General features: G+C 48.9%; 1 protein-coding gene across 1 annotated transcript in view; it reads left to right on the top strand.

Annotated features, from left to right (window-relative positions):
- Positions 1-27146, top strand: part of LOC138569907 (macrophage mannose receptor 1-like) — a 1155048-nt gene that overhangs the window by 170636 nt on the left and 957266 nt on the right. Inside the window, exon 7 of the mRNA XM_069648336.1 lies at positions 8344-8526. Within this exon, the coding sequence (XP_069504437.1) occupies positions 8344-8526 (183 nt within the window). The remainder of the gene's footprint in view (positions 1-8343; positions 8527-27146) is intronic.

The following is a 27146-nucleotide window of genomic DNA, read 5'->3' as shown; positions in this document are numbered from 1 at the left end:
CCCTACAGCAGGATACCATATACCAACAAATGAGCCCAATCAGGCCCCCTGACTCCTGCACCCACCTGCTTTGTAAACTCTTTGTCCAAGTTAACTTTTCCCCCCTCCAACCTCCTCCAGCCGAACAGCCCAACAGCCGCACTTCCGAGCACTTCCGGATGCGCGCGCGAGATGCGTGTGCACCGGTGCTTATAAGGAAGTGGGCCGGCTGTGTGTCGGTGGGCCGGCAGTAGGTGGGTCCTTGGGCGTAGCTAGAAGGGAAGGGAGACCAAAATAAGTAACACTCCTTCCGTGAGCAGGACCCGCGGTGAACCCGCGGTCAAGTTAAGGCAGGGAGGGAGAAATGAGCATAAATACCCTCAAGTCCACAGATAGAGTCAGTCCCAAAAGTTGCATGTTTCGCGTGACGAAGAAACCGCAAGCTTCAGCTTGCCGACGACGCCAGTTTCAAAATCCAAGCCGCAGCAGCCAATGCAGCCAAACAGCCGCACTTCCGAGCACTTCCGGATGCGTGCGCGAGATGCGCGTGCACCGGTGCTTGTAAGGAAGTGGGCTGGCTGTGTGTTGGTGGGCCGGCAGTAGGCGGGTCCTTGGACGTAGCCTCAAGTCCACAGATAGAGTCAGTCCCAAAAGATGCGCGTTTCGCGCGACGAAGAAACCGCAAGCTTCAGCTTGCCGACGAAGCCAGTTTCAAAATCCAAGCCGCAGCAGCCAATGCAGTCCAACAGCCGCACTTCCGAGCACTTCCGGATGCGCCTCAAGTTCATAGTCGTACCAGGTGTTACGCTTAGAGGGAGGTTTCAGGCGGATCCTCATGACTGGGGCAAGAATGCCAGGAGTTTTGGGGATGGGAAGGTGGAGGTTGCTGAGGGCAGAGTCAGAGGTAGAATCGGAGGTAGGGGGGAAGGGGGGATGAAGGCGTAAGCGAAGGCAGCAGCTGACACTTGTTTCATCAGGCATATGCTAGCAAACAAGGTTGGCTGGTCTTTTGGGGGGGCATCAGAGGGCCAAAGGGACCCAGGTGGGAGGAGAGGAGAGACGTTCATTCCAGTACTTGTGTATTCACGGGTTGCAGGCTTTCCTGGCTTCTGGTACTCTTTGGTGCAGTGCTTCTGTCCCGTTTTGACACTTCTGCACAATGACAAGCAACAAGGTTCCCTGAGAGCAAAGGTTCTGTGAATTGGCAACTCAGCAATACCCATTGGATCAAGGCAAGAGATCCCTGAACAGGGCCTTTCTCTTGTTAATTGATGGAGCCTGGTGGTGACCAACACAGACAGAGCTTTGCCATTGGAAGTGTCTTGGAAGAATGCAGTCTGGCAAAGCTTCCACACGCTTCTTCTCCAGGTGGCCTCTTTTTCAGTTTTCAGGACTAATCCCTCGGATTGGTATAGGTGAAGACCCTGTGGTTAATTAGGAAATCAGGAGCTGAGGAGACATCTGGGGTCCCAACTGCAGGGCTACATCTATTTGAATGTTAGGCTCCACATTCAAACTTTACCCATGCAACTTTGCAGGCTTTCACTCAGATGTTCATTGAGGACAACATTTCAGTATGCGGCCATATCTGCCCCTGGAAATGCAGCCCCTGCTCGCAAGTCAGACACAAACTCACCATGAATGGCCGCATCTGTGTGCTATTCACTCCCACAGGACACATTTGGCTGTTGGTATTGGTATGATATGATACGATATGATATGGCATTTATAACGCGCCTATACACACGTGTTTCGAGGCACGACGAGGCAAGGGAACAGAGGGAAGACAGACAACGATCCTAATAGGCCAGGTGTCATTCAGATCACGCAAGTGCATGGGAGGGGGGAAAGGGAAAAGTGCGTGGGGGAAGGGAGAGGGGAAAGTGTAGTGCAGGGATAGTAGAATAAATAAGATGAATAAACGGCCAGATGGTGGCAAGTGCAAGGTAAGAGCAACATAAGTGCTGGTGGGGGGACTGTAGGAATAGAGAGTAACAGTCCCAGGTGTGGGGTTTGCCTGGGAGGCAGTGCAGGTGTGCCTGGGCCCAAGATCAGAACGGATGGCCAGGTAACCAGTGCAGATTCAGTCAGGAATGTGGTACTGGATAAGCACAGACATTACTGGTCGGGACACCCCCCTGTACTGCACTAACTATAGTAATTTACATAAAAGCCGTCACCGATAAGTGGACCACACACAACCGACTGTGTGGCTGTGTAGATTCGCTCAGGGAGCAGAGCATCTTTAGACAACCTAATCCTTCTACAATCTAGACCGTGAAGGGGAACATTCATGAGTTCTTTGGTGAGCTAGCCAATCGTAAAAATAGTCATAAATACCGGGATCCCATGTCTGACATAGGCCCTCATTACGACCCAGGCGGTAAGTATTCAACATTACCGGCATGGCGTAATTAACGTTTACGCCCTGGTCCGATGCCGTAAAGTCCGACACATTCTGACCCATCGCGCACAAGCATTACGCCATGCCGGTAATGTAAACTACGCCATGCCGTAAAAGACCCCAAAAAGGCCCCTACCGGCATCGTACGCCGCGCAAGGTGCACTACCGCCATCCATCACAGCGGCGACCGTAATTAGCGGTCACCGTAATTAGCGGTCACCGCAATTAGCAGTGACCGTAAATAAGCGGAACCGGAAGTAGCGTCATCGCGGAGGAACGGGAAAGAGCATGGCGGCCATCTTTAAAAACGCAATCCATTGGCATCCTCCCCAACCAGTCTACATCCGACCCTGAGACCTGTCAAAACCTATTACCCACCCATTTTCCCACTACAAAATGCCAAAAGTTGTCAAAAAAGCCTGCGATCGGCAGCGGCAGGACCACTTCACTCGGGAGGAACTCACTATGCTGGCGGAGACCCTCCAGCAGAATGCGGCGGTGGTCTTCTCCACACAAATGACCAGGCCGGCAATTGCCAAGAAGAAGGCCATATGGGCCCTGGTGGCACAGCGGGTCAGTGCGGTGGGAACCGTACCCCGCAACGCACAGCAGTGTCGAAAGCGGTGGGACGACCTGAGGCTCCACGTCAGGAGCATCCTCTCCGCAAACCGCAACCTGGGCCTGGCACCCGGGGGAGTATCGGATTCCCCAATTAAACTCCAGCCATGGGAGGAAATCTGTGCCTCCACAATCGGCATGGCGAGCATAGAAGGGGTAGGAGGGATGGAGAGAGGAGCACCGACATCAGGCGATGCAGGTAGGTGCCTCAAATCAAGCCATGCAATAGTCACTGAAGTCCATTCATGTGTAGCACAATGTTGCCCTAGAGTGTAAATGCAACACATCAGCAGGAGACTGCCCACAGACACATCGGACCTCCACCCTGTACACATTTATTATGCACACCCTAACTGCAGGCACCTACATACCTCCATGCTAAAGCCACACAAAAAGGAGACAACCTGCATGCCCCTGCCTCAAATGTGCTGCATCTAGTAACCAAAATGATGTCCGTCATCGCGATTCCAATGTCCGCAGACCCATCAATAACACCCTCCCTCCTTTGCTCCACCACAGGCTCCAATTCCAACCCCGAGGATGAGGACACCCCTGCCACAACACCAGCCAAGAGGGCCAGGACCACTGTGCCAACACCCTCCACCTCAGCTGTAGTGACCAAGACACCGCAGCAGCTGAAATCCGTTGCCAGTACACAGGACGGGCCACTGACAGGCACCCCAGCAGGCAGCATGGCAGCAGCAGCAGCACCACACATCCCCACAATGTTCGCCACAGAAGACACAGGTTCTGCAGGAAGCAGTACCAAAGGCGAAACTGCTGCCATTGCAGCATGCTCTGAAAATGACACAGAGGAGCCCGATGTCGGACCCCCCACTGACCACCATCATTCCCCCTGTCTGTCCCAGAGCAGCCCCCATGAGTATCCCACACAGGGGCATTCAGAAGATGAGGACTGGCCATCCACCCCATGCCCTGTCGAAAATCAGCAGGAGGGGTGCAGCCCCTTCATAACACCATCTGCAATAGGCATGGGCCAGCAGAGCCAACATTCCCTGGAGGAGATAATCACGCGCCAGCAACAACTCTCCTCGCTTCTGAATGAGCATGCTGCAGAATGTGGGGGGGCAAGGGCAGCTATGGAACAATGTACAGAGACCCTGAGGGCAGCAATGGAGCGGAGCACTGAGACCCTGAGGGCTGAAATGGAGCGGAGCACTGAGACCCTGAGGGCTGAAATGCAGTCCTCCTGAAAGGACATGTATGCGGAACTTGCCACCGTGCGGCCCGTGCTCTCAGAGCTAGCCAACTCCATTCGGGACATGTGTGCACATGAGCAGGCAGGGACCTCCTCCGCTGCCAGTTCCACCCAAAGCAGCCCCATCCGCCGATCGGGAAGGAACCTGCGCAGCACAGGCAGGGGTGCCCCGGGGGCTGGGAGAGGGGGCTTGCAATAGCGGCTGCCCACCGTTATCATGCAACATTAGCCACTTAGTCACAGGGTGTGTTTTGGGGAGTCCAGGGGGGAGGGGGGAGTGGGTGTGTTGGGGTGTTCAGGGGGGAGGAGGGAGTGGGTGTGTTGAGGTGTTCAGGGGGGAGGGGGGAGTGGGTGTGTTGGGGTGTTCATGGGGGAGGGGGGAGTGGGTGTGTTGGGGTGTTCAGGGGGGAGGGGGGAGTGGGTGTGTCACAACAATTCACAATTAAAATACACATTTTCCTTTTGCAGAAATCAAATGTATGGACATTGTTCATTGCGTATGTGTGCTTTATTGGTGTACAGTCCACAGTGTGCATGTCCCCGACACACACAGTGCCCCAAGTGCCGTCTCCATGTCATACACACCAGCCGTGTGTGCTTGAAGCATTGGTTGATGATATTTTGACGCATTTCACGCCCCTCCTGTGCATCACCTCCTCCATGAGGTGCGGCCCCATCTGCACCCTCCTCATCCTCATCGTTAGGTAGTTGCAGTTCGCGTCAGGGGGCAGGGGCACATTTCGTCTGACGCACATATTGTGTAGCATGACACATGCCATGACGATCTTTGCCACCTTCTCATGGCGGTACCGGAGTGCCCCACCAGACCTGCTGAGGCAGCGAAACCGTGCCTTCAATAGGCCGAATGCCTGCTCAATGACCACACGGGTACGTGTATGTGCACGGTTGAAGTCCTCCACGTGCTGATTCTGTGGGTTCCAGACTGGTGTAAGGAGCCACCTCTTCAGGGGATAGCCTGCATCACCTGTATGTGGGCGAGAATGTATGTGTCAGTCATGACGTCTAATTCGAAACATGATGTGCCACCATGGCTTGCATCCAACTGTTACTTTGCACCACTTCTAAATGCACTAATTGATTCACACTATGCAACCAGTATATGCTCATGGCTCTCATGGCCTGTTTTGCATGCCATCAACCAATGTATGCAGGGTGGTCAAGTGCCTTGTGAGTGCCCATCCACTGTGTTCGTTCATGCCGTTTGTTTTGGTGGCCTGGCACGTGTCCTGTGATGTCAATGCTCACTTCATTGCAGCATTGCTGTCGGCCTCATCATGACCCCAGTGAGCAATACTGATGTTTATAGGGACATTTTGGGGGCCCTGCTGTCTCTGTGATGGTGTGTTGATGTTTCTGTCCGTCATGTGCCTCCTTCGTGCGCAGTTATGGGGGACAGGCCTTTCGGTTGATGGTGTTTGGTGACGTGCATGTAGGTGCATTTCGTTGTAGTCAATGTGGTCTGAATTGGTACAATGCACTTGCAGATGGTTGTGTCATGGTTGGGACACAACCTCATTCACATGGTAGAGCTTCATACATCAGGCATTGGGTTTACTGGTGTTGGGTGAAGTTTGTGTTGCTTTAGGGTATGATCTTGCTCCGTTGTCTCTGCTACTCACAGCCAGGTGGAGTATGCATCATTCCCCCACCCCCCCTTTCAGCCAGGTGGAGTATGCATTGGTACATCGTTCACCTACCCACTTCACATTTTCATGGTCATGACATTAGACTCACTGAGTAGCCAGGATCTTGGGCCTGCATGTCGCTCCATGTAGCGTGGTATTGTGGAGTTCCTCAGGACCATTGAATCATGGGTTGCTCCGGGGAATCGGGCACAACAAAGTGTGATGATCCTGTTGGAATCACAGACCATTTGCACGTTGATTAGGTGAAATAGTTTACGGTTGCGGTACGGTACCTCCATGGCATGTGGAACCACCAATTCCACATGGGTGCAGTCGATGGCACCAATGCAACCAGGTATGCCGGCTAGTGCATGGAAACCCACTTTGGTGTTTGCAATCTCCTGGGCAGTCCGTGGTAATGAGATGTGGTCGTCTGTGTGCTTGAGGAGGACATCGAGCACTTGGATCAGTGTACGTGAAAATAATGGTTGTGAAATGACATGCAAGTGCCCCACTGTGTGCTGGTAGGTGCATGTGGCCAGGAAGTGGAGTACAGACACTACCTTCAGTAGGGGTGGGATGGCGGTTGGTGTTTCTATCATGCTGACGATGTCGTTGTGTGTCATGTCTACGATGGCGGTGATGGTGTCCCGGTCCAAACGGTACAGGGTGTGGATCTGCTCAGCAGTGAGGTTGAATGGACTGGCTCTGATGCGTGGGATTGGGGGCTGCCTGCGTGGTGGCACTGGCTGTGCTGGTGGGGCTTGCTGGCCCTGCCTTGCCCTCCTTCTCCTCCTGCATCTCCTCTGTGCTGCCTGTTGTTGTTGTTGTTGTTGTTGTTGTAGCACTTGCATTGCTATCAGGTCCTCCAGCCCCAACATTGCTAGTCCTATTGGTATCATTGTGGAGTGTGACTGGGTGTGGGAAGGGGTGGGGTGTGCTCTTTTTGTACTTCCTGAGTCTGTATTGCCTCCACCTGTGCTGATTCTGTGCACCTGTGGCAGCTGGGTTCACTTGGCCATTTATGGTTGGTTCGCGATGGCGTAATTAGCACCATGGCGGTAAGGTACTTAACGGGCTTTGTGATGGCGTTAGGTGCATGTCCGCTTGGGTCGTGATCCTCTTAGCTTTGCGCCATGCCGGTATTTACGGCGTGGCAGGTCGCGTGCGCGCGACCTTGGTGCAGTTAGCGGGAGCGTTAACTACGATGCCGCTAATGGCATCGTAGTTAACGGTCACAAATCATGGTCGGACCTAGAGGAAAACGATGCCGGCAATCATTTACTGGCATCGTTTTTCGCTTACCGAAAGGGGCGTAATGAGGCCCATACAGTTTAGAGCTTTCTGCCTTAAATCTGCATGTGCAAACTGCTGTCTGTGCACATATTATGAAGGTTGTGCAAGCAAAGTCTGAAGGCTTGCAGTCTAGTTGCAGAGACCAAGCCACTAGCCCTTCTACAAATGTAAGGAAATATTTATTTCTCATACAATTAAAGTTTTTAATTAGGCAACTCTAAACTACACGAAAATCATCCTTCTCATCCCCGGTACTGGCCTACATTCAGTGGCGAGTGCCTGCTTTTCGTACATCTGGGAAGAGCAGATGCAATCTCTTGGTATCATTGGCGTAATGACATCTGCCCTATTGGCAACGGTGGCCGCCAATGTTGATGTCAATTACTCAAACCTCAGTACACGCTGCAGTAAAGACGTGGACACCCGTGGGGATCCTGGGTTCCCAAGCCTTTCCCCACAGAATGAAGTCTCTAAATAATCTGTTGATATGTCTACCCAGACTGGTCAGCATCCGGGAAGAGAAGCCTGACTACATTGACATGCTTGTGTGATCCCGGGCCAAGGGGTAGTCCCATTAGTTCCCAGTGCAGTAATATTTGAGACACACGCATGTTGGCTGCAGTGCTCACAGGTAATGAATCCCGTTTCCCGGCTTTTGCCTTCCTTATGCCTCACACCTACTTACACGCGTACCATGAACCAGGGGTGTTGCTAGGTCTGAAAAAGATCTGGGGCTACGCTGACGTCGGGACTGTCGGGACTCGGGGCTAGCTAGCCTTTTGGTTTCAGCCCTTGAGCTTCCATCCAGGACTACAACCAAAAAATGCGCGGCTATAGCCCCTTCGCCGCCCCCGACTCTGTCATGACCTATGCATCATGACGCACTCCCTGGGATGATCAGAACGTGACCACTTGATGACATATATATTTAGCATCGAAAAACTGCCTCTGAACATTCACTTCCATTCAAAAATCTACTCGTTGACACACTCACTGCTTCACCTGATCTTTTTATTTAATACATGTCAGTACTGCACACCAAAATCCATTACTATATTGAGAGATCAGACAGAAAATCGTTTGCATTTTGGCTATTACAGTTGTTTTTAGTCACACAATGAACATGCATATTTGCATTGCTGACAAATGTCTCCTCTTTGCCCTGATGATCTGTTTTTCAGTGAGTGATGCACCGGTCACGTGCCCACAGACCTGGACGCCATATTTAGGTCGCTGCTATAAGCTACACAGGGACACCAAACTCTGGGAAGAGGCTCTGCTATCATGCCGGAAGGAAGAAGGAGATCTTGCCAGCGTCCACAATGTGGAAGAGTTCAGCTTTATTATCTCTCAGCTTGGATACCGTGAGTGGATACATGTTATGCAGTGAAATGTGACATCTGTTACTGTGTATGTTCAATCTCATTCCTTAGCATCCAAGAGCTACAACGTGGGCTAAACCACTCATGGGTGTTTCCGTTTAGATGCATGAAAGATTTATCATAAAAAGACATTGCACCATTTTTAGTGAATTGAACAAACAATCGGATCACACTTGGAGCCACATAATCTACTTAATGATTTCATTATGTGTCGTCAATATGATGTAAAAATGCATGAGCTATGCATCTTCTCATAGGCAGGGACGTCATTTAGGGGTCGCCAGAGGTCGCAACTGCAACCTCTGAGGTCTCCCTTGCGACCTCTGTGGTCTCCCTTGCGACCTCTAAAAAATATACTAAAACAAAAATCGTTTTCTTTTTTTTTTGTAATGCAAGCTCCTGGGCTGTGGCCAGCACCATGTGGCTCTTTACTTCTGGAGTGGCTGGCTTTCTTGTTCAGGCCCCTTAAAAAAATAAGAAAAATAAGAACAGGAGTGCCACAAGTCTAACACTTTCAGCACTGACCCTAAATGAGAAAGAATAGGAATACCAAATAATGGGCCTCATTCCGAGTATGGAGGTAATCATGGCGCTATTAGCGCCATGACTATCTCCAATACCGGTACCGAGTCCGCCCTTGTTCAATGGGGACTTACCAGTTTATTCCGACCTTTGCGGGACCGGTAAGTCTCCATTGAAAAAGCCATTACCCATTCCCATTTGAGCCCCCATAGGGCTCAATGGGAAGGCGCTAATAACGGTACCGCAAATTACGGTACCGTTATTAGCTCTAAAGTCCCTTAACGGGTCCCGTCCTTAACGCCTGGTAAAACCAGGCGTTAAGGAAGGGAACTCGGAATAGGGTGTAAAGGGATTACCGGCACCAGTGTCCTTACCGGTGCCCGGTATCCCTTTGCGCCCAACTCGTAATGAGGCCCAATGTGTCTTTCTGGAATCCTATACAATAATTGCTAGATCATTAAAGGTTTGTTTCAGGCACACTTCCGGGTGTGAGTCACTGATTTAGTCTGTTTTTAAATGCCTCAACTCAGCCTTTCATCTTTCTGATGTCGATGAATGAGTACCAACACAGGTTGGGTGATATTGGGTGTATATTGTTTCTATATAAAACGCTTAAGCGTAAGTGCTATATAATAACACATCATTTTCATTTGGTCATGGATGTCTGCTTGCATTGACAGTAATTTGGTAATATGAGCCTATACACACTGATCTTAACGATACATATGGCGATCCATTCTTGTATGACATGTACATCACATTATAGTGATATCATAACCATATTTTTCATAGTGTACAGTGCTATGTGATGCAACTTCCTGTTTTGCCAACGGGTGAAAGGTCGTGTTCCATCGCTTCCCGTGATATCACTTTGGGGTGGGTCAAATGACATCACTTCCTGTGATGTCATCAGGGGTCAAGGGTGATGTGATGTCACTTCCGCTACCCCTGGCATTTTGGTGAAATGACGTCCCTGCTCATAGGTGATTTAATCAGTTATCATGCGTTGGGGTTTGTCCATCCAAGCAATATATTAAAAGATGCTAATAGCTGTAACCAAGGTCCTTCATCTCAATTTCCTTGGGCCTAGTTCGAGAGCATAGTGCTGTACAGGGTGTGGGTAGCCAGCGTGTGTGCTGGCATCTTTTAATAGTATGATCAGCATACTGTAAAACACATCAAATGTACAGCGCCCAGTCCACAAAAATTGTTAATGCATATGAAGGGTGCTCTAGCAGATCTCAGGAAATGCAAAAGTGCATCTAACACCTGTAGAGTTTTAAGAAAATGTTTTAAGAAATGTGTGCAAGACGGTTGCACAAACGCAAATATAAAAGACGAAAAATGGCAGAAAATACCCAGGAATGTGGGGTAGCTGTGTACAGCAAGCAAAGTAGAAGATATGCAATCAGGGAGTTGCACTGTAAGTGCAAAATAATGCATGAAACTCCTTCCTGGTTACAGACAGGAGGGAAGCAGCACAGTCCAACAAAACATGCCTCGCAGCACGTGCTCCAATGTCGGACTTCAGCAAAGTTCAAAAGTGCCTTTGCATACTCATTTTGTTTCTTCGCAATATGGCTGATCCAGAAAGCATTGTTACTGTCGCATCTGTGAGGAGCGAAATTGAATTCATATTCGAAACCACATCCTCGGAAGTAACCCTACTATTGACCTAATTTTATGGGCAAATGACATGGAAGAGACTGCAAACGTGTGCACCTCCATACAAGCCTTCAGCCTTTGTGTAATTTTCCTTACTTGTGTTGTGAAGTGCAAACAATGCATGGAAATCCGGCCAGTCGTGGGTTTCCGCACATGTTCTCATTTGGCAGTGCAAACAATCATACATGCTTCCCACTCTGTATCTGCATTGAGTGGGGCATTCACATGGGTCCCCAAGATATGCAGGTGTCAAAGCGGGCATCCAAAACAAAAGCATTTGTATGGCAGAGTATATGGGGGTGGCAGAACTGAGCTCATGCTGCTCCATCCTAAACTGGGGATTGCTTGTGCCCTCCACGTTTCCCATGGAGATCATCCCTTCCTGGTGTCGTGTGTTGCTGGCTGACTTCTGCGGGTTACACACGCTTGAATCCAAGTGTAAGAGTGCTTCTCCGGAACTTGCACTTATGCACAGAATGTATTTCTCCATTTGACGAGGATTCTAAAAAGTTGAATCACTTTGTTTTCTTAAAGGCTTTCACTCAAATACTGAATGTTTGGCTACGGCTAAGACTTGGAATGACTCTCCTGGTGTAGTGCGTTGGTGAGAAGTCGTTTTTAGGGATTGGGTCCCCCCAGATGATAGCTGTAGTGGTGGCCTGAGGCACTCTACAGCTTCTCCACTTAGGGATCAGTGCTTGGAGTAAGGGTAAGGGGTTTGTGTGACTATCCCTCTGACTGGTCTCTGCCTTAGGGTTGGCGCCCAATATAGGTGGTGTGGGGATCCCCATGTACCTCCTCTGGGTCCCCATCCTCTAGCTCAGGGTGGCCCCTGGCCTCTTCGAGTTTCCGAAGTCAGGCAGGGGACTTGGTAACAGCTGCTGCACGTTTTTTTCGTTTGCATTTTATGTAAAAGCACATATTTCTTACTCATCCTATGGTGAATGTGTCTATTATGTGCCAATGATATGATGATGCACATGCTTTAAGGCATCATATGGTGATGAACAATGTACGCATGCATTTTCACAAGCGGTGTGCCTTTATCACGAACATGTGTGCAATAACATGAAGTGAAAAGTATTCAAGAGCAAATATTTGAGTCACTGCACAATGTTGTTTGGACGTGAACCCAGTATGTTATTCCCCCATTTGAAGAGCTCTTTGGAGAATCAGCGCCATTATCACAAAGAAAGTATGGCCTTATTGATGTCAGGAGCAGGTGTTACTGTGCTAAGGGGAGCATATAAGTAATGGCATCTCCTACCACACTGCCCACAGCTTTGAAGGGAGCATTATAATGATATCTGACTGCCAATCCTCAGGTCTGGCTGACATCACCGATGAACGTTGGTGTCACTGGTTAAGTTTAAAGAAGAGTTCTCCATCTGGGTGGGTGAATCAATTTAAAAAGTGCATGGTGACCACTGGAGGCATCCAGATGTGCAATTGGCTGATGCCATATTAAATCACTATCTCACAACCATATGTCCCATATTTCCGTTTAAGGGACCCTATGATATGACATGATATGATATGGCATTTATAATGCGCCTATACACAAGGGTTTCAAGGCGCGACGAGGCAAGGGAGGGGGAACAAAGGGAGGACAGAGACAACGATCTTACTAGGCCAGGTGACATTGAGATCGCTCAAGTGCAGAGGAGGGGGCAGGGAAAAAGTGTGAGAGGAAAGAGGATGGGGCAGTGTAGTGCATGGGATCAAACAGTAAAAGCAATACAAAAAGTGCGACCAGCAGGTGGCAAGTGCAAGTGCAGACATCAAGTGTCCAAGTGCTGGTAGGGGGACTGTGGGGATACAGAAACCGATCCCAAGTGCAAGGGTTGCCAGAGGGGCAGTGCAGGTGTGCAACTGGCAGGCAGGGGACCTGGGCCCGAGATCAGGGGGTAGCAAGGTGACCAGTGCAGTTTCAGTTTCAGCCAGGAGTTCAGCAGGGGAGAGGAAGAGAGAAAGCGGAAGCAAAGAGGAAGGTTTTGAGGTGCTCCCAGAACCGGAGATGGTTCTCCTTAAGTTTCAGAGAGGCAAGGGGGCTGTTCCAGAGCGAGGCCCCAGCCGAGGAAAGAGATCTAACCAACTTGTTGCTTGGAGAAGCGACTGACCCTGAGGGTGTTGGAGGAGGAGGAGCAAAGACCTCGACAAAGAAGATATTTACGAAGAGAGAGTTGTAGGTATTGAGGCCCCAGTCCCCAGAAGGCTTTGTGGACAATGCAGAGGGTTTTGAACGTAGTCCTCGTAGCCACCCGGAGCCAGTGCAGAGATTTCAGTGCTGGAGAGATAAGATCCCTGGGCTTGAGGCCAAGAACAAGTCACGCAGTCCTGTTTTGGATGAGTTGCAGAAGATGGAGAGTAGAAGCAGGACAATTTAGAAAGAGGCTGTTGCAATAGTCCAGCCTAGAGAGACCAGAGCTCTGAAGACAGTGAGCTTCTGGGGTAAGAAGAGAAAAGAAAGAATACCTCTGAGGAGATGCATTTGGTAGTGTGACTTCTTAGAGACGTCAGAGATGTGAGTCTGTGAGGCGAATACAAAACCCCAAAAACCACAGCAAGAGAGATCGGCGAAAGAGGGTCTGGATGAGGGAGGAATATAAAAGAGAAATACAGGTGGTATAAGCAAAACAGGGCAGTCAGTGATGAAAAACAACAGCCATTAGGAGCAATTACCTAAGTGGCAAAAGTAAGGCAGAAAACGAGAAAGTAGGACAAACAGTGATCAGGGCAGTCAAGGCAGACACAGAGGGCGCAAGGGAGAAGGGTGGAGGTGGAAGGCAGTGCGCAGAACACGTGGTCAGAGAATTGCAAAGAGGTTGCGAGAACACGCAAGCTGTGAGTTGCAAAGAACCACACAGTCAAGGATTGCGAGGTACTACGTGGGCAAGCGCAAGGCCACGGGCCGCGGTCAGAGAACGCAAGGAAGTTGCGAGGACACCAGATCAGGGAATTGCGATGAACCACTCAGGGAAATGCGAGGAACCACGCAATCAAGGATTGCGAAGAACCATGTGGCCTAGGGCACGAGGCAAGCACGGACCATGTTAATATGGATTACAGCAGTGAGGAATAATTCATATACTCTATATTTCCAGGAAAGATGAATGATGTTAATGACCTTCCTTGTTCTGTGGAAAACACGAGTGTCACATAAGACCCCAAAAACCCACTTTGTACGCACAGCAGTCTGTTAGGTTGTAGCTAAAGGAGTTGTAGTTTAACATTAACCTTGATCAAGCAAACAAGAAATGATTGATGTACTATGTAAACTCAGCAAATATAATGCCACTGTATATATTAAATTGAACATATTTAAAAATGATGAGCAATATTTTCATTATGTAATTTCTAATTGAATTTAATATCATCTGGTATTTTTAAAATAATTTACAAAAATAGATATTTCTCAGGTAGCGCTTAGAGGTTAGTTCTCTGACAGTGTGCTCAAAATAGGGGATTTTAGCATGCTTCGACTCTGTGGCATTGTAGAGAAGAAACATTTTCATATCTTTCGAAAGGCCTTTTTGACACTTCAAACAAAAATACTCCTCTATTATTGCACCAGCATAATTTGTATAAAAGGTTCTCGGATTTGTACTGTTCTAACTTGCACCAAGAGAACTGTAGCTACACTGGATGGGCAGCATGTCTGAAGTGAATGATGGAATACATCTGTATTGCACAGCATATCAGCAATGTGGGGGGGCTGACATTTCAAGGCCAGCGTATCAGACTTGGTTACTAGGCATGAGATAACAATTTGGAGTGTAATCTAGCTGTCCCATTGTGCCCCTATTTATAGTGTTGAGATCTGCGACGTACCTATAGCTTGAGGTCTCTGGAATGGGGCCATGGAGATGTGCAAATGTATCATTTGCAATGCCCACTTCACACTTTGCGGAATCTGTAAAATCCTCCCATTCTTAAAGTCCACCACAGAATTCTCGCCTTTCTAGGCTGGACTGTGGCAAGGGCCTGTATTTGGGGAAGGGGGTCTGCTGGTAGGAGGCCGCCCTGTGCACTGTGAGCCCCCCTGGCTAACAGAAGACTTTGTAGCGCGCACATGACCTGCCCCATTTATAAGGATCCACACAAGACAGAGTTGCGTCACTCTGCCGCGTGTGCTAGTTAAAGGAACATCACACTCCTCCTTTTTCAAAACAACAACAGCAATATAACAACAACCACCACTCACATAAAACATGTGGCAAATCAAATCAAACACCTCTTAATGACCAGCAGGGTGGGACTGGGGCATACCATTTACTCGGGCACCAATGAAAAAGTGGCCCACCGTTGCAAAAGGCTATTCATTCCTTTTGTGACACTGTTTGAATAGTAGCCAAGAGGGAGTTTTTTGATTAAGTGTGATGTAAATTGTGCATTTTAAAGAATATTCACCAGCCAAGACTGGTCAAAACTAGCCACAGAGTGAATTAACTATTCAACCTACCCAAATTGGCCAAAAAAGGGGCCCACTTTGTCCAAAAAAACGGGGCCACACAAGCATTTTGCGTTTTTGGTTCGCCCATGGGCCTAATGCCCTATTGGGCAGTCCGAGTCTGGTTGCTTTAATCAGTCATTACATATCAGTATATAGTCATTTAGGCGGGCAGGTCTCCCCCTCCCAATTTGCTGGGGATACCGTCTGCCTTCCCAGCTCAGCCTCTCCTGACCTGCATCCCCTCGGTCCAGCCCCACTATCTTCATCCGGTTCTTCGGCACAATCTCTGCCTGGGGACACCCCCAGCCGTGTGCCCTCTCCCAGCCTCTTGAAGAAACTGGCATTCCCGGTAACAGTAGCAGTGCCATCTGAGGCTGTCACCATCGACCCCTTCACTGCAACCACGTCCATGTGGCTCAGTTCATATGTCATCGACAGCTTTCCTTGGGGGTGCCTATTCCTTAAGATCACCTCATCCCCTAGGGCTAACTGGTGCTGTTGAAGCCCCCTTCTCATGTTTTCACCCTCATTCCAGCATCTCCTCTCCTCTTCCACCTGGGCATCATCAATTATAGCCTGCTCCCGGTCACCCGCGTTCGCAATAGGCCCCTGGGGCCTCTCTTAAACATTGCTTCAGCCGGGGCTACACAAGTGGAGCAGTGGGGGGTTGCTCGATATGCCCTGGGAAACTGGTATAGGGCCCTGTGAAGGCACTGACCCTGCCCATGGGCGATTCTAAACACCTAAGGAGTCATTTTTCACGGTGGTGCACGCCGAACTCCTTCAGAAAGTCACAGAAACTCTCCCCTTGGAAAGACAGTCCATAATCTGAGCTCAGAGTGTGGGGAGACCATGGGTTGCGAAGATATTCTCCAGCGCCACCGCCACAAGACACTGAGTCAACAAACTCCACCTCCCGGTACCTCGACCACTGGTCCACCACCAATAGAAAATGGACGTCTCTCCCCAAGTCTGCATGCACTGCCTCCCATGGCCCTGTGCCTTAGGACTCAATCAGGGGGTTCCTCTGCACAGGGGATGCACCTGGTACCAGGCGCAGGCCCCCCTTAAACTCCTCCACTCTCTTCTCCAAGTTCGGGAACCACAACTTCAACTGCAGTTAGGCTTTGATCTTGTCCATACCCTTGTGACCTTCATGCGCCAGATCAATCACCTGCTGTATCTTGTGAGCGGGCACCGCCATCCTGTCTCTCTGAAGTAGTAAGACGGAATCTGTGAATGTTGGCTTATCCCAGACCCTCCAGAGCTGCTCCATAGTCACACAAGCTTCTTGAAGTCTCTTGCCCAGGGATTCCAGGACTGACTTCCACTCCCTTCTCCGCAGTGGGTCCACCTTTCCAGCTCCTGGATGGGCATTGAGTTTGGGGGAGCCAATTCCATGATGAGTTGCACATGCTCGTTGGCCTTCTCGACATTGGATGCATCCATGCCATCTCCTCCGTCCTGGGGGTGGCGTGACAAATAGTCAGTCACATTCTTTGCCCCTGGCCAGTACACCAGCGACACCTCATATTCCAGCAGCATCTCTCAATCTGGGCTGGCGGCTTCTAGGACGAGCCTGCCATAAAGGGCAGCAGAGGCGTGTGATCCATCACCACCGTCACTGGCCTCCCCAGCACATAGAGTCAACAATGCCTGCACCCCCGCAGCACCATCAGGGCCTCGCATTCAATTTGGGAGTACCTCTGCTCAGTTTCCAATAGAGCACAACTGGCATAAGCAATGGGCCTTACTTCACCCTTGGCGTCCATCTGCATTAGGACTGCCCCCAAACTAAATGGGCTGGCGTCAGCCATGAGGGCCCCTTTTACATCCTCGAATGCTGCCTGCTCGTGAGGGCCCCAGTACAAGAAGGTATCCTTCCTTGTTAGGCTCCTCAATGGTTCTGGCCACGTGGCTAGGTTCTTTATGAACTGGCCACAGTAAGTGACCATGCCCAGGAAGCTGTGAACTTCCGTCACATTCTCTGTGGGCCTTGCTGCCATTATGGTCTTGACCTTGCGGGGGTCAGGAGACACCCCTCCTTCTTTAAACACAAAGCCAAAAAACTCAATGCTTGTCAGCAGGAATTCGCATTTCTCCCGATGTAGCATCAAGCCCAATACCTGAATTAATTTATTTAGACATTTGTATAGTGCACCGAACCCTGGAGGCATCTGGGCGCTTGTTGCTTAAGAAGGTGGTTACAATAATTACTTAGTACAGTAATGCGTTCCATGGTCCTCACCAGGCGTGTCAAGTGCTCCAACTCTGACTTAGCAAACACCAGGATGACGTCACTGATGTTCAAGACACTTTCCAAGTCTGCCAGCGCCCCTCGTATCAGGTTTTGAAAAACATCAGTGGCTGACGACACACTGAAACTGAGGTGCTTGTACCAGTAAAGCCCCTGGTGTGTCGTGAACATTGTGATATATCTGGACTCTGGGTGCAACATGACCTGGTGATATCCAGCCCTCAAAAGCAGCTTGGAAAAAAACCTTGCACCATGCAATTCTTCGATAATGTCATCAATTGTCCAGGTAAAGTGCCTCTCCTGCTTGATTGCCTTGTTGGGGAGTCGCATGTCCATGCAAATCCTGACACTCAGGCTGCTTTGGTTTATGGGCAATCACGATGGGCAACACCCAGGGCGTCAGGCCTTCAACCTTCCCAATTATGTCCAAGTTTACAAGGTTCTCCAACTCCTTGTTCACTAGGTCTCGCAAATGAAAAGGAACTCTTCGGTGCTTTAGGGCTGCTGTTTGGATGGACTTGTCAATCTGCAATCTCACTGGCTCAATGACCATCTGGCCAATCCCCACGAATAGCTCTGCAAACCTTTTGAGGACCGCCTCCACATCTTCCACATATACGCTATAAGCGAAGCTGACGATGCCCAATGCTTCTGCCACAAAACAGCTCAAGAGGGTGTTGGTGCTCATATCAGTCATGAGGAAACGTGCCTTGATCAAACTGTTGCCAAGTTCCATCTTCGACATAAACACCCCCATCAACGGGATGGGCTGGCTGCCCCTGAAGGTGAGTATGCGTGCCTTTGGGCATTGTAGGCTCAGGGGTTCTCTCATGGTCTCGTAATGTACCCTAGCCATGACGTTGACAGAAGCACCTGTGCCCACCAACATCGGCACTGGCGACCCATTCAACTGCACCATACATTTCGGTTGCCTCCTGACCTTCTATTTCAGGACACTTACACTCGAGATGAAAAAGATATTCTCATCATCCTCCTCTTCGTCCAGGTCCTGGGTGGCTCCGTCCTCCTCCTGATCCACGAGGGCCACATTTGGTGGGCGCTGCTGTGGGAAGAATCCAGACCGAATGGAGACTCTCTCGACCACCACTGGCACCGGAGCCCTGCACATGCGAGCATAATGGTCCATCGTTCCGCACCTTCCACGGGCCTTTCTTTTTGTGGGTTACTCTGCATGGTGCGATAGATCATACCCACACTTCATACATGACTCGGGCACTCGACTGTTCCTGTCCCTCTGCTGCGCAGTAGGCCGACAGGCCCCTCTTGCCCCTTGGCCACAACCAATGGCACACATCTCCTCCGACTTGCCAGGATGAATCGCTGCGTCCATCCTGGACGCTCGTGTCTCTGCCACCTCATGCAACGGTACAAGCTCCAGGATGCAGGGCAACGTGAGGCCAGCCTCCCAAAGGACTTGATGCCGGAGTTTCCCAGACACACATACTTGGATTAGCTGATTGCGAATCAAGGCCTGCTCATTGTCCCAGGCACATGATATTGCCATGCATCAGAGGTGGCCACGAAAACCGTCCAAAGACCAAAGACTCGTCTTTCTGCCTCACACTACACATAATGAACCTCTCATAGTCCACATTCACTAGAGGTATAAAGTGTTGATGCAATGCTTTCTTTGCTTCTGCATAGGACGCATCCACTGGTTGCAGTGACTGGAATATCTGATGCAACACTGGGCCAGCCGAGTACAAAAGTGTCACCACCTTGCTTTGCTCATCAGTCTCTCCCCCATGGCCTAGAAATATATGTACATACGGTTGATCCATGATTTCCACCGCAGACCCAGGCAATGGCACCCCTGAGATATCAAACTCAAGCATTGGGGCTAGTGCACTCTGTTGGTGCGGAATTTGGGTGCCCCCCCTATGGTGCTGGCAGAGCTCCAGCAGGGGCACCTCCTACAAGTTAATCATCCACCATGTTGGTGAGCGCGCGAGCACCCCTTCCTCGTTAGGGGTCCCAACCCACACCGGAACCAGAATAGGAGGCCAAACATGGTGTCCAGCATCACCAAGATTCTGCATTCCCCAATGTGCTCCGCCCTTCCACTATGCAGAGGGCCTGAAGTAAAGATTGAGCAGACTGAAAGGTAGTCCCTCCCAGTTGTACTCAGTAGCAGACCAAAGTCACTGGAGAAACACTCTCGCCACAAGAGATGAAAAACACAGAAGGAAAATAATGAGGAAACTAGAGAGAGAGAGAGAAAAACAAGTTCTCCCCCCCCTCCCTAACAAGTCACATGATCCCTCACCTTCCTTGTGCTATTGAGGGATCCAAACTCCCAGATTGCAGCAGTGTGCCCACAATGGTGTGGGATTTTCCCAAAATTTGGCGTTAGAGGTGCACAAGCACTCCCCTATGGAGCCGCAACCTCCCCCACCAGTATGGCAAAAAATGGCAGACAAAAACACTGCACACATCAGCTCCGTGGCATGAGAGAAAGTTGTTTAATTGAGCCACAGCTCTTATCTCACCGCCACATTAGCCCAGCTAGTCCGTGTCAGCATAGACGACCACCTCGTCGCCAATGTTTAAGGGGGGGGCGCCTAGTAGGAGGCCACCCTGTGCACTGTGAGCCCCTCAGGGAAACAGAAGACTCGTGAGGCTCTGCGTCTTGTCCGGGATCCACGCATTTTCTGTAGAGCGCACGCCCCATTTAATAGGATCCACACGCGACAGAGTTACGTCACTCTGCCGCGTGTGCTAGTTAAAGGAACACCACATCCCTGAATGCAAATTAACAATCAGGAAAGGTGCAATGATCAATTGTACCACAGGGAATGCGGGCATACTCCCTGTGTTCCTTTGTTGCAGTCATTGCACTCTATGAACTCGATGAGTTGCCTTGGAGAATGTCACTCGTCCACGTTCTCCATGCTCCCCATTTGTTACAGTATTTTTTGGCAAGCCGGGCAAAGCTTCGATCTGCCACCAAAGTGCTCAGTTGAATTGGGTACTCAAACTTGCTTTTTGTTCCCCACTGGCATTGTGCAAACAAGCACATATCGTCTGCGCCTTTTTCTCTGCCTGCAAAAATTGGAATGCATTTTCCCGTGATTACGTGACTCTATGGCTACGCCCCCACTTCTTTCCTGCCCCACTAGAATGATTCCCATGCAGCTCTGTTCAGTTTCATGCACTTATTAATGCTAATCCACCAGGACAACACATCAACACGACCCCGACCCTGAACCATTCAAAGCCTCAACCGACCAAGGTCACACTAGATCACTTGAGAATAGATATCACCCACCCGGTCCCACACCTGAAGATCAGGTTCAGATGCACCCACCAATCCAAACTACACTCAATAGGATACAGTTGTATCAGCGCAACACCACCAAAGCAAGTCGGCCCACGAGGAACCAGCAACATCCCAACCAACAGGTATACAACTCTAACGGAACCATAAGTACCTAAATCAGGATACAGATCCCACTAACCCAACCCTCAATCTTCTGCATACTTAAACCCACACAAACCACACAACCATCTCTCTCCCAGCAATCCGCACGCACTTTACCACACGGCACCAACAACACATAAACTTCACAGACAGCACTCGAGGCCTTCGCCCGATACGATACTAGCACCAAAGCCCAGCACTCGGTGTATACCGAGCTGAAGCTGCCAACAGCACACCACTTCTCCCACTCTCCTTCTACCCTATTCCAGACTAACCCTACCCACCCTTCCTGTTTACAGATCCACCAGAGCGCCTGGGGACCAATTCCGTTGGTGACGGTGCGCTATACAAGTACCGCTAGCATAACATAACATAACTTTCTTCAACTTGTTTACATACCGCAATGTGCTGTCTGATAATTGTCCAATGTGACCCAGGCCCATCCTCTCCCTTCCAACTCTGGGAATTTCTTGTTGCAGCCCCTAGAGTAGTCAGGGTGTACTGCAGCAGGCTTCCCATGCCTTTATAAAAGGTCACAGGGACTCTTTCTCCCCTGGCTCTGTTGAAGAACGAACTTGGATTGGATGCTTAGCATTGCTTCTCTTTGGCCTAACTCTGGACTGAAGCTCTTTCCTCCCTCCCGTTACCCTTCATGCCCTGGACACCAATGGCAGGAGCCTGTGGGCTTACATTGCACGTGGATCTCCCTACTCGCCCCTTTGCCTTCCTTTTACTTCTGCCTATGGCAACACGCACCACAGGTCTAGTTGTTCCTCTGCACCCTGCACCTTAGCTGACTCCCTCCCTCTCCCTTTTTACCATATACTCTTGCGTTTTCTTCCCCAGTGCTACAGAGAGGTTCTATCTGCACGCTAGCGCTGCACAAAGCACATGAATAAACACCACCACCAGAGGCTGAAGAAAACCTGAAGGCACTTGGTTGCATGTTGTTTCTTTACCTAGAGCTAGCAGCATGTTCAAATACATCTTTTTCTTGTTGGGATTTCTGGTACTTGCTGTCCTAAAATAAAATGGAAGAAGATAAAGAAAAAAAATAAACAGGATTGGATTACTTTCTCAATTTTGGAATTTGAAAATATAAGAGCTGTGTGGTTAAGCGCTCACCTCTGGGGTAAAGTGCTCAGCTTTGTCATTGGGGCAGCCTTTGCAAGTTTGAATGCCCATAAGGCTAGCTTAGCCCTTCATCCTTCTGAGTCCATAAATTGAGTACTTTTGTTTCGGTAATAATAGCACCCATCCGGATAGTGCTTAGAAGTGGAAGCCGAGCAGCATGAAGCACTACATTAAATAGTATGTTATTACTAGGGGAGATTAGTCTTTTAAGCCATTGATTGTAAAGAAAAAGACGTCCTTTGTGGCGTAAAACTATTAATTAGTTTTAGATAAGTAATGGCTGAACGAACTGTTTGTTAAATTAAACAACTCAAAGATCCAGAGGTCTTCCTAATTTGAGAGTTTCTTAGACTGTGACATGCAGGGATTCCTCAAGTGTGTGTGCCATCGCAGACGCGCTCTCAGTGCCCAATAGCTTCCATGTCATTCCAGCCTCGCAGCTGTCTTTGCAGTGATGCAATTGTCAGGTTTTGAAGCTTTCAGCTTTTGCAAATGTAGGAAAATCCGGACGTTCTGCAATTTTTTCTTTTCCTTCCCCCTTCTTTCACTCTTCTTGCTTTTTATGGGTAGTTTTTACAAAAACATTCATTTTAAAATGTTGCCTCTATACAAGCTGCAAGGGCACCCGTTCTGTCTAGTGCCGATGTAAAGGCATGCCACTGCTCCATCAGACGTATTAAGAGATAGACACAAGCTCTTAGTGAAAGCCAGTAGTCAGTATGATGTTAATGCCAGGCTTTGGACGTTCAGGCGTTCGGCTACGTATGGATGGGGGCTTTGTATCCAAAGTGTTTGCTTTCGTTCAAAGAAGAGTGATCCTTGGTGAAAGGTACAGTGACCTCAAACATGTGGCTGAGGACTCTGAGTGGGTACATTCCCACAGAACAGGTTATCATACTGTATTCATTCTTGCAGAGGGGCGCCTTGATCTCTTTTTGAATGTAAAAGGAACTTGGGGTGGGTCACCCTAGGTTACCCAGGATTATCCAGACGTGGACCCCTTGCTCGCTGTGCTCAGAGAGGCACAGCTCCACCTCATTGATGAGGCCCGACTAGGCCGAAACACGTGCCTGGGGTTGCTGTTGCTACTCTGGTTCAAAGGATGATTGCGTAGTATTTTGGTGCTGGACTGCTCTAGAGGGCGGTACAAAGACGGAATTGCAAATGGTTATTCCTCCTTTGTGAAAGGTACAGTGAGCTAAAACATGTGGCTGCAGACTCGGAGTGGGTACATTCCCACATAACAGCTTATTATCGCATGTTCTTTCTTGCTGAGGGCCGACCTGTTCTCTTTTTGAATGTAAAAGGAACTTGGGGTCAGTCACCCTAAGTTACTTAGGATTATGCAGACGTGGACCCCTTTCTCACTGTGCTCAGAGAGGCACAGCTCCACCTCACTGATGAGGCCCGACTAGGACGAAACATGTGTCTGGGGTTGCTGTTGGTACTCTTGTTGAAAGGAGGATTGCGCAGCGTTTCGATGCTGGACTGCTCAAGTGGGCGGGACACAGACTGATATGCAAATGGATATTCCTTCTTTGTGAAACGTTGAGTGAGCTAAAACATGTGGCTGCAGACTCTGAGTGGGTACATTCCCACAGACCAGGTTATCGTGCCTTGTTTTTTCTTGCAGATGGGCGCCATAACCTCTTTTTGAATGTAAAAGGAACTTGGGGTTAGTTGCCCTAAGTTACCTAGAGTTAGCCAGACGTGGACCCCATGCTCTCTCCCTGAGCTCATAGAGGCACAGCTCCACCTCACTGATGAGGCCCGACGAGGCCGAAACACGTGTCTGGGGTTGCTGTTGGTACTCTTGTTCAAAGGAGGATTTCCTAGCATTTCGGTGCTGGACTGCTCAAGTGAGCGGTACAAAGACTGATATGCAAATAGTTGTTCCTGCTTTGTGAAAGGTACAGTGAGCTAAAGTGTGGCTGCAGACTATGAGTGCGTACATTCCCACAGAACAGGTTATCATACTGTGTTCTTTCTTGCAGAGGGGCACCCTGACCTCTTTTTGTTTGCTCTCGTTGTACATGCATTACTGCGTTCTCAGAAAATATCTTTTACATTTCTCGTTACAGGAATGAAAGTGTGCATGCTACGGCACATTCATTATTTTCTTTTAGGTGTGTAAAGGTGCTCTTAAAGTTGTATTCTTCTGAGACATTACACCTACATCATTAGAGGGTCACAAATTATCACTGTGAAACCATCAAAGACTGGAGTCCAATGGGCCCTGAAGTTGATTTAAATGTTCATAATATTCTTCAAAGTCTCCATGAATGGGGAGCAATATTTTGACATTTTATAAAATAAAGATTTTATAGAAATCTTATTGGATTTGGGCTGTCAGGCTACATGTATTCATGATCAAAATGGAGATTGATTTGAAAGGGACGGATTCGGTGATAAATGAGCAATTGGAGCCAATTGAACATGTTTTGTGACAGATAGGGCAGAATACTAGATGCAAATACATTTTTTTTAGAATTATTCGGAGCAGGGACGTCATTTCACCAAAATGCCAGGGGTAGCAGAAGTGACAACACAAGACCCTTGACTTCTGATGGCATCACAGGAAATTATGTCATTTGACTCAACCCCAAGTGACATCACAGGAAGTGATGGCACACTACCTTTGATTCCTTAACAAAACAGGAAGTGGCACCCCATAGCATTGTTCCTCGGTACACTAAGAAAAATATGGTTACAATGTCACTGTAATATGATATACATTTCGTGCAAGAATGTATCACCACATCTAGAGTTCAAATCAGTGCGTATAGGTCATTTGACCAAATTACTCTGAATGTAAGCAGACATTCAAGGCCAAATGATGCCATGAAATTAAAAGAAAACACACGTGGCTGTTGCATGAAATTTAAGAAGGTGTGTCAACAAGTTCAACCCTTAGAAACAGAGCCCGGACCAAGAAAATCTGCAGTCATCCCCTGTCGGGATAGGAAGAAAAAAACAGCAGGTTATATATATTTACAGGTGTTCGAAGTTTTCTGAAACATTTTTATTTTTTAGACAGTTCTCACATATTGAGTGTAGCAAGGAACGCAGAGAGAGAGAGAGAAAGAGACCTTCCTTCGTTTCCCCCCAAGGCCTGTCACAAGCCCACATTCCTCACTAGCAGTTGTGTGTGTTCCATGGTGGCTGCACAAATATGTGCCGTGTTCCCATATAAGAACATACTCCTGCTGCCTTTAATGCCAGTAGTGATACTCTAACAAAACATGTCCAAGCTGGCTCTGCCAGTATGCCAGTCCCCCCACATAACATACTCCTATTGGCTTTGCTATTACAAATGCAATGCCATAAGGAAGAAGGAACTTCAAGCACAGAGGAGAATGGTAACCACAGCCTGAAAACAAAGCACTTCAAGCTCAGGGGGGGACCACAGGCATCAACCCACACAAGAAACACAGTCTAAAGAGTGGCGCTTCAAGATACAGTAAAACCACAGCCCATAGGAAAACACTTCCAGAATAGGGGCCACCCACAGCCTTGCACAGGCACTTTAGGTTACACGAGAAGCACAATCGTTAGGATGACATTTCAAATGCACAAGCCAGGCGAATTTCTTGTTAGACTACTGGTAGGGTCTGACTTGGTATGAGCTGTCCATACAGGCCCCAGCCCCCCTCTAGCTGTGGGCTAGGCTGCACTGTCAACAGTTAATTGGCCATGACAGCTGCTCACCTAGAACCCTATCTTGCCCAGGTCTTCCTTTTTCTACCACAGACTAAAGTCTGGATAGCCTGGACGAAGGCATAACAACCACATTTTTCCAGACAAGCCAGTCTCTCGTAGACTGCTGCGGTCTTGATTTGGCACAGTTAAAAAGCCCTTCAACATGACATAGGACCTTGCTCATACCCCCATCTTGGCCCCTTATACTTAAACACACCAACCAGTAGAAAATGTAAGCAACCAGCAAAGCATATAGACCATCCATCACGTGGCATGACTGCTAATTGCCATTTCTTACTCGCCACTAGCACAAATTGGTAGTGGTGAGGGCAAATTGTGAGGCCTGCCTGAAGAGAACACATCAGCAGTTAAAATTTTGCAACTTTCTTTCCATCAATAATCAATCCATCCATCTTGCAAGACAAAGCATCTTGAGGAGGCCCAATTGGCGCTACGTAAGATGTAAATAGTTTACATGTGGATTAAACCCCAAGTATGTTTGTTACCTTGTACTCATTGGTGCTCTCCTCCACAGGCACCACAGTGTGAGTCCGCTAAATCCAGGACTCGCGGCACACAAGTCACAGTGCCTGTCGGTGCTCCTAATAGTGCAGCCATAGTGGCTCATAGTGCTTGGAGCAATGACCTGCCTCCCTGCAAGCCAGCTGCTCGACCAACTCTGCTATGTTTGCCAACTGTCGTGTTTGGACGCAGTTTCTTCCAGGGGGACACCCTGCGACAGAGCGGTTACAGGAAGTTGTACTGCAGACCCTGCCGTCTCTGGTTGATGCAAGCCCAGCAGAAGCTATGGTTGCTCTTCACCGACACAGGGTCCCAGAAAAGCTCCAGCCAGATGGGTCAGAAGGCCTCATCCTCCATTCCAAGCACCAGATCTGTTGCAGCAACAGTCGCCATGGTCCGCTGAGTAGATACACGTTCGCTGCACCACAACTCCAAGATTTAAGTCCTGACCTCATGGATATACTAATGATTGAGCAATCAAAATCCTTTACTGGTCAAGCTTGAGTGAAGCCTACACGGACAGCACACATAGTCTTGCTCTCAATCTGATCCGATTGTAAACAAGCCGGAGCGGGAAGCACGACTAACTTCTCTGGTGACCAATTGGGCGGCCATGATGTAATGGTTTATTACCTGTGTGGGATGGAGAATCACATCAACGAACGTCACAAAATCTCCAACTTTACAATAAGATGGTGAGAGTGGAGATAAAAATAAACAAATAAAATAAACACAGCAGAAATACATACTAATGTAACACGCAAAATTTAAAAAATCAACTAGATATGAATGTTCTAATAATAATTACACATGTAAAAAGAACACTACTAATTATATTCAATATTAAACCAACCTATGGCATTGCTGACTTTGGGAAAAAAGGTTGACTTTAAGGCAGTGTATCCAGC

This window comes from Ambystoma mexicanum, chromosome 2q (genome assembly GCF_040938575.1).
Source record: "Ambystoma mexicanum isolate Mex_15411 chromosome 2q, UKY_AmexF1_1, whole genome shotgun sequence".
Taxonomy (NCBI): domain Eukaryota; kingdom Metazoa; phylum Chordata; class Amphibia; order Caudata; family Ambystomatidae; genus Ambystoma; species Ambystoma mexicanum.
Note: the sequence above shows the minus strand (reverse complement) of the source record. Positions and strands in the feature narration are given on the sequence as shown.